The sequence below is a fragment of the Aegilops tauschii genome, chromosome 3, assembly GCF_002575655.3.
Source record: "Aegilops tauschii subsp. strangulata cultivar AL8/78 chromosome 3, Aet v6.0, whole genome shotgun sequence".
Classification (NCBI taxonomy): domain Eukaryota; kingdom Viridiplantae; phylum Streptophyta; class Magnoliopsida; order Poales; family Poaceae; genus Aegilops; species Aegilops tauschii.
The window spans coordinates 170,210,847-170,219,179 of record NC_053037.3 but is presented as its reverse complement, the minus strand read 5'-3'; the positions used below and the strand labels follow the sequence as shown (position 1 = coordinate 170,219,179).

General features: G+C 41.6%; 1 protein-coding gene across 2 annotated transcripts; it reads left to right on the top strand.

Annotated features, from left to right (window-relative positions):
• The first annotated feature begins 290 nt into the window (after nt 1–290).
• LOC109786303 (zinc finger CCCH domain-containing protein 6) lies at nt 291–7,296 on the top strand. Of its 2 annotated transcripts, XM_020344883.3 has the most exons (9): nt 334–616; nt 728–897; nt 2,017–2,085; nt 2,352–2,468; nt 2,560–2,838; nt 3,095–3,415; nt 6,301–6,379; nt 6,512–6,733; nt 6,823–7,296. In XM_020344883.3, the coding sequence occupies exons 1-8, from the start codon at nt 532–534 to the stop codon at nt 6,667–6,669; spliced, it is 1,278 nt and encodes a 425-aa protein (XP_020200472.1). In that variant the 5' UTR covers nt 334–531; the 3' UTR covers nt 6,670–6,733; nt 6,823–7,296. The 2 variants fall into 2 exon arrangements, with proteins under 2 accessions (XP_020200471.1, XP_020200472.1); XM_020344882.4 differs by having other exon boundaries at nt 291–616; nt 6,301–6,733.
• Nucleotides 7,297–8,333: the final 1,037 nt, after the last annotated feature.

Sequence of the window (8,333 nt, the reverse complement as noted above, 5' to 3'; positions counted from 1 at the left end):
TAGGTGTGTCAATAAAACCAAGGACCATATGGCTCAACATAACTGGGGCGAGTGCCATAATAGCGAGCTTAACTCCAACCGTTACCGCCCTTCATTTATGCAAACGGAGAAATCCCCATCAATCCACCCCCAAGCTAGATCGACCACGCGTGGTCCCAGCCAAGAAGCCCATATATATACTAGTATAATAAATAAAATTTAAAAAATCGCGAGAGACAAACACCAACCTACCCCCGCCCCCCGTGCCCCTGTGTAAAAACCGGACAGGTGCACGCGACAGTGGTGGGAAAACCAGCGAAAAAGAAGAAGAAAAAGGACGGAAGAGAGAGAGAGAGAGAGAGAGAGAGAGAGCGCGCGAGCAGTAGCCACACCATAGTGGTAGAAAGGAAACCAGAGGGAGGGAGGGAGGGAGAGAGAGAGAAGAAACAAAACCCGCCCGATCTCCTCGCCCTCCTCCTACTCCCACTCCGATCGCTCCTGCCCGATTCCCTACCCGATTGCCGCGCGCCTCCTGGTCCCCTCCCGACACCCATGGAGCCTCGCCCCGCGGCTGCAGCCGGAGGAGGAGGAGAAGGGGAGGCCGGCCGTGGCGCGGACCCCGACACCGGCCTCGAAGGTAGCAGCACGCTTTCCTCTCTCCCTGTGATTATTTTGCTCGGATCTCCGCGTCCGTACGGCGCGCGGATCTACGTGGATTGGCGTAACGGGACGAATGCGTGGCTGGCAGGGTCGATGTGGAGGATGGGGCTGGCCGGCGACGGCGGCGGGGAGGGGGACGGGGCGCGCCTGCCGGAGCGGCCGGACCAGGCGGACTGCATCTACTACCTCCGGACGGGCGCCTGCGGCTTCGGGGACCGCTGCCGCTACAACCACCCCCGCGATCGCGGCGGCACTGAGGTGACAAAGCCGCTTCCTCTCCCTTTTGCGCGCTCCCCTGATCTCGCTCCGCGCGATTGGGTGAGCGAGCCCATGTGTATGCGCGCGTTTGCGTTGGAGCCAGCTTTACGTTACGTACAAGTATTTGCCATGTAATCGATGTGGCCACACTGCAATCCACAGCGAGAATCAGATCACACAAATTACCAGTGGTTCGGGTAATGTAGCTCATCTCTAGCTGAATTGCATCTGCCGCTCGTGCAACTGTCCGCGGTGTCTTCCTAGCACTTGATCAGGCGGCGGCAGCATGATAGTTTGGACGGTGGCGGTAACTGAACCTAGGCGCCCATTGGATATCCTTTTGGAAGCACAAAGTCATGGATGCTCTGCACAGTGATTCGCTTCTCCACTCCGGCTATGCCAATCGTTTCACTGTATCAGAGCTTTAAACTTACTAGTTTGGCTTTTATGGGCTACTAAGTTTACTAGGTGCCACTACATGCATTTTCCCACTTTCCCATTCTCCATTTTATCTATCTTATATCATGCCAATGCCATGTTGACCATGATATACCCCCCACCCCTGTCTTTGGTAGTCGCATGAACTTAGATTTCTATGTCAAATGCATGGAAAAACGATATGCATGTATAACCATCAATCACAGAGGTTCAGAGCTGTCCTCAACAGTTTTGTTCTAGATGGTTCAAATGCTTTTTGCTGTATCTGTATATATAAATCTATCTCACAGTTGTAAGTACCTTACATTTGACCCTAGTTTTGGTGGATTAAATGCTTTTTGACTTGCTTGATTTGCCAAAGATACTTTGCGTACTGCTTACCATTAGCACTTAAAGTTGACAATTTGACATTAATAAAGCTGCTTCCATCATGGGATGGTTTTCATAAATGATTTATCATGGCTTCAATACTTGCCATGTTTCCGTTAAGGAGATCTGTTTTCTGGCATGGGCCTAGGATATTGTTATTGTTTCTACTATACTATTTAGGCAATAATCTTAGTTCAACCTAGAACATAAACAGGAGTTTATCTCCTCCAGTTGAATTCTAGGAATCATATTTACAGTTTTGCAATAGATGACAAATGGAGTAACCACTGATTCCATTTTTAAAAAATGTAGTTTGGTGGAGGTGCAAAGAATGCAGTAGCATTGGACTACCCGGAGCGGTTGGGTCAACCAGTATGTGAGGTACATAAATCTAACAGTTTCAGGCTCAAATTTAATTACCTTCTAAAAAAGGAGCATCAGTCACACTCTTGAGCATGCATGCACCAACTCCTGCACACCATCTGCATGGACCCAGTTGGCCACTTACTTGCTGCTCCTTGACTGGCATACAGAGCGAACAACTAAAAAATTAGTAATGTCTGGCGGGTATTCAGCATCCTGCCCATTTTATGTCATGTCAGATGACTTGTTAACTGTTTGGACTTACTCTTTTGTATTTTTTACAGTATTACATGAAGACTGGGACTTGCAAATTTGGTTCCAATTGCAAATATCACCATCCTAAGCAAGATGGTTCTGTGCAGCCTGTAATGTTAAACAGTAATGGATTCCCTCTACGTCCGGTGTGAAAATTCTCTCCAAAAACATTGCTTCTTTAGTGAAATCTTTCGCCTAGTATCTGTATGGAAAATTATTGATACCAACGAAATGCAGGGTGAGAAAGAGTGCTCCTACTACATGAAGACTGGACAATGCAAGTTTGGTTCGACATGTAAATTTCATCATCCAGAATTTGGTGGTGTTCCAGTTACTCCTGGAATTTATCCACCATTGCAGTCGTCAACTGTACCTTCGCCTCATCCATACGCTCCTCTTACAAATTGGCAAATGGGGAGGCCGCCTGTACTCCCTGGATCATATATGCCAGGCTCGTACACTCCAATGATGCTATCGTCTGGAATGATCCCCTTGCAAGGATGGAGCCCTTATCCGGTAACTAACTTGAGTTAACAAAAATAGTTTTGGTTAAGTATCAGGTCTCAAATGCAAAAGGGAATTAAGGGTCATAACTCACATGTCATACCAACTGACTTACTTAAAGATGTAAAGCAATGATTGGTGAATATGTAAAGTGTAGATTGGTGGTGTATGCGATCATAGAAAACAATTAAAGGAAAATGTTACATAAGAATTTCATGCAACAAGATAAATATTTTCCTCCAAGTAAAAACTCTTCTGTTTGATGCAGGCTTCAGTAAACCCTGTAGCATCAGGTGGAGCACAACAAACTGTTCAAGCTGGACCTATGTATGGCATAGGGCACCATGGATCTTCCTCTACAATTGCTTATGGTGGTCCTTACATGCCTTACTCTTCCTCAACTATACAATCAAGCAATAATCAACAAGAACATGGATTCCCTGAGCGGCCAGGGCAGCCTGAGTGTCAGTATTACATGAGGACAGGAGATTGTAAATTTGGCGCTACATGTAAATATCATCATCCTCGAGATTGGAGTTCACCCAAGTCTAATTATATGTTCAGCCCTTTTTGCCTTCCACTTCGTCCAGTAAGTAACTCGAACACATCTTTTGTATGTTGTACTCCCTCTGCAACTTAATATAAGATGTTTTTTGACACTGTCATGGACTCTAAAAACATCTTATAAAAAGCTACAGAGGGAGTAGGAACTAGTGCTGCGTGTATATATGATTATTATAATTACCTGGAAGCTAGCTAGAACTTCCATAGTTTCTGGTAATTTGAAACAGACAACTGTGTTGAAGCCTCTTATCTTCAAGAGTCAATCTACCTCAGTGATAATCTTCTCCATCCGGATGAGTCTATCTAGATCTATCTACCAAACCGATAACCCTGAGGAGTGGCATTTCACCTATTAAAGATGTGGGCTAGGTGGACCTTCAATGTCGTCAGGAAATCTAGTCATGAATTGAGAACATTTGTTGTCCATAAGCAGTGACTTGATTGCATATAAATTTATAATAGAATCTCAAGGAGACAAATGACCTTTTAGTGCGAAGTAAATAGGTTAAGAGAGGCGTTGCATGTTCCATGGCTGAGTATGAGGCACCCTAAATCTCATGCCACCGCCCCTTCGCATGCTTAAGACATATTTGGTTACCTGGCCACACAATTGCTTTGTGACTTGCTTAGCTTAAAGGTTCGTAAATATATATTTTTTGTTTTTGAAAATATCAGAAGACTTGGTTGGAACTTGAACCTATCAAATAAGATTCTTGGTTGAGCATATCTCCCGAGTTGTGAAGCTGTTTGTAAAATTTATCGTAATTGAATGAAACTCTCATGAAGTCGCAATAGTTCGAAAAATGTCTCTCAGTTGGTGGTTCCACAAATCATAAGTTGTTCAGAACTCATGAGGTTGTTTAGTTTGTACTTAGAAGAATACATCCCATTTGCTGATCATATGGCATGCACTCAAACCCATTCTTGAGTCGCAACTCTCAAGTGCTTATAAGTAGCTGTCTTGGGTACTCAGGTTGGAAGTACATTACTTTGTCGACAATTTACTGCCGATCAACCATTTGAGTCTCACCTGGCATTTTTCATAGAAAACTGAATATACTTGTGATAAAAGTTGTCGATTAGTCAGTCTTTCCTGTCAACTAAATTCTTGGCATAGTATATCAGGACAGCCAGGGTAGTTCATGAGACAGATATGGTAGCATAGTGGGGCCTATATTCGTTAGTCATCAGCTAAGCCTTTTGGTCAATGAAAACCATCAAATATTTTTCATGTGACCAAGATCCTCGTTGTTTAGACCCAGATCAACCAGTCCATTCAACTTGGTTGACCGAGCCTCACATTGACCAGATGACTGTCAAGATCTTCAAAATTTGTGGAGATGCCCTGTAATCCAGCATATGATAGTGGAAAAAAGTAATATTCTTCAAATTTCTTAGCCAGTCAAGTTTCTTCAATAGAATAAACACCTTACGCTACCTTTGGATTTATATATTCCAACCAGGAGATGTCTAGCCTTTTTTTTCCAGTTTTTGTATGAGTGTTAGTTTCCGTCAGTTCAGGATCTGTGAAGGTGCGCATTGATAGGTCTACCAATGGAAACGAGCTTTCAATTGCCCATTCCTCTACCTTAAGTATTCCATTCTGAGATAAAGCTGAAGAATAATCGAATAACGTCTTGGGTTCATTGCCATATACTAGTATACATACTTGCAGTAGTAAGATACTCCCTCCGTCCCATAATATAAGAGCGTTTTTGACACTAGTATAGTGTCAAAAACGCTCTTATATTATGGGACGGAGGGCGTAGTTCTTTATACTGCAGTATCTCAGGGGTACACTGCTGTGTAGTATGATATGGGTTATTTAACATTGTGTCCTAAATAATGGAAATATTTATTAGAAAAATGTGATTAATATGTGAACTTGTATATTTGCAAATGGGTGTAACTACTAGAAAATACAGAGTAAGTAATGGGCTAGATTTTTTGTACATCATATCATCATTGCGTGCACCAGCAGCCAAGAAGGCACGGAAGATATTAACACTTCATATCTCCGTGCCTATCATTTATGTGTATTTACTATGGATACTGTGTAAACATTGATATTATGTCTCTTAAAATAATTTCCTTGCCATAAGGTAAACATTATTCCATGTTTTGTCTTTAAAATATCTCGAGGCATACCAAGATCAAGTATTGACTATTCGAAATAGTATTTAATATAGACCTGTCTACTATGGTGTCCTGTTGTAGTGAAATGCTGATATATTAAAACTCATTGACTCTCGCAAACTATTTTATTGTTTGAGTATTAGTTTCGTAAAACAAAAACATAATCAACTTTCTCTGAATATAATCAAGACAAATGCTTTTCGAGAAAGAAAATGTGTAGGATCTTCAATCTTTGTAGCAGTGGTTGAGGTGCAAGAAGTGTCCCCATCTGGCATTTGCTTGCCGATGATGTTTGCTCTTTCTAATTCTAGTCACCAGCTCAACAAAGCGAAAAACTTTAGGTCCTAATTTATTGAACTCTGCATAGCTTAAGTGTAAAGTGTCCCATCTATCATGGAATTGTCCATTGATAACAAAATTCTTTGTCCACAAGGTTACATGAGGTGTCCAAGGATCTTAGATGATCCCCTAGATCAGTGTGATATCCTTTCTTTTAACTGAAAACTGTAGGGGAGGCCCTGAATCAGTGTGGTATCCTGGATTATTGTGTAATATGCACAAGGTTTTCAGCTCTCTGAATTCTCTGTTAGGCATGACACATGCATTGTCTGGAATATAACATGGGCATAAATCATGTGGGATGCTATATTTGTTTTAATATGGTAGAAAAAGTGTAGTGGCCTTATAGACTGCCTATGTAAGTATGTATTTATAGTTTCTTTGAAGTATATGCAGTTTCTTATAAGAGGCTTCTTTTATCATCTCAATTTTCAGGGTGCTCAGCCTTGTTCATACTATGCCCAAAATGGGTATTGTAGATATGGAGTTGCATGCAAGTATGATCACCCGATGGGTACGCTTGGCTACAGTTCATCTCCCTTTCCCCTGTCTGACATGCCAATTGCTCCCTATCCTCTTGGCTTCTCTATTGCCACATTGGCTCCATCTTCATCTTCCCAAGATCTAAGGCCAGAATATATTTCAGCTAAAGACCCATCAGTCAACCAAGTAGGATCGCCAGTGACAGCATCTGAGCCTTCTGGATCAATTTTACCAAAAGGGGTTTTCCCGCCAGACACGGTGATGCGTGCTCAGACTAATACGACAACTGGTGGTAGTTCAAGCCCTGGTGGTGGTCGCTGATTTTTCTGAGCTGAGTCGAGAGATCTCTTATCTCTCAGAACAATTTTCCAATCATTTGACACAGGTAGATTTGAACCTTCCATGATTTTCCCCCATGTATAATAACATTGCAGTGCTATTGCTAATCGTTCTATCTTATTGTGTTGAAATCAGTTCTGATAGGCCCCTCCGATGTGAATAAAAGGCCGTGGCCTCTGTAGAGAAGGCTCGGCGAGGGTGGTTTTCTCTGCCACCTCAATAAAAAAGCATTGATAGGTTACAAGCAAGCTCGATTCACTTGCAAATTTTTGCGCTCTTCTGTTCATCTCTGAGACTGGAAAAGGAAGGTTTTTGGATATCAGGTTCTATATCTCGCAATCGGTGTGGATACTCATATCCATTCCCTTGGTAAATAAATTCTTGGGCAAGGAAATCGCCACATGAAGAAATTACTTGGTTTTGGTCCTAGCCTTCCCAAGTCATTTTCTTTTTGTTCTGTATATTGTCATATATATTATATTATATATATCATCAACAGACTTGAGACTTAAAACTGCATAAGTACATATATATAGGAGCAAGGCACATTGTAATGAACACTGAACGTTTATATAATGAAGTATCGCTGTGAAACCTTATCCAGTTTCAGACTACCGGTGTCTATTTCTTTGCTAGAACTACATGTTACCGCTTCGAACTGACACTTATTGCAAGTGGCTGGCACTTGTAAATCATTTGATGCACGCATCACGTCTACATTATGTTCCATTTTCTATCAAACAACCATGCTAGTTTTATTTTAGTTATTAAATGTACGAAACAATTGGTCATTCATTATTGAGGAATGAGCCCGATGGGTCTTCAACATGCTTGTAAAAAAAGGTGCCATTGGATGTTCCATTACCCCGTGGATAAACAACTCGTTGGCGTCTTCTCTGATCAATAGCTGAGCGCATGCTCGACTTTGTTGGAGATACTGGAAGGAAGACTGTCAAGTGCCAAAATTTCAGCATGTAACCAAAACCGACATAGCCATTGGTAGGATATTACACACTAAAGTTAAGCATCGACTATTCATTCACCATGGATCTTTTGATCATGTCACAGGTTGGGGAAAACGAGTAGATATGAGGTTTGACAATAAAAACGTAGTGGTTTAACCTAGAGTCAGACCCTCAGATGAGTTATAGCCCTAGATTTAGAGAGTATAAAGAATGAGTTTTGCTTAGACCCCCCACCCACCCCTCATTTAAAAGTTTATACAAATCTTGAATTTACTTAGCCTTTAAATCAAACGTATTGAATACAGATACAAAAGATTATATTATCCTTTTCAATTGTAGGGGTAACTTCTAATCTCCATCTTTAATTTGTATCAGAATCTGTAAACTTTTCTTCGATCAACCTGAACATGATAGAATCCGAATCTCTGTGCTTTATTGTGTTATCTTTGGATCGTAGATAGCACACCCAATAACAAATGAATATCAAGATACATATAATTTATTACAACTCGATGAGTTTAGTGTTTAAATTATACAACTTGCACAACTCATGGTCGGCTCATAACACATCGGAAACATAAATGAAAATAGCTTTAAGCGCATCAATGACACTTGGTTGGTTGAGTGTAGCTCTGTGGCCTTGAATGCATCTCGCCCACACTTCGTTTTCTGCACATAACA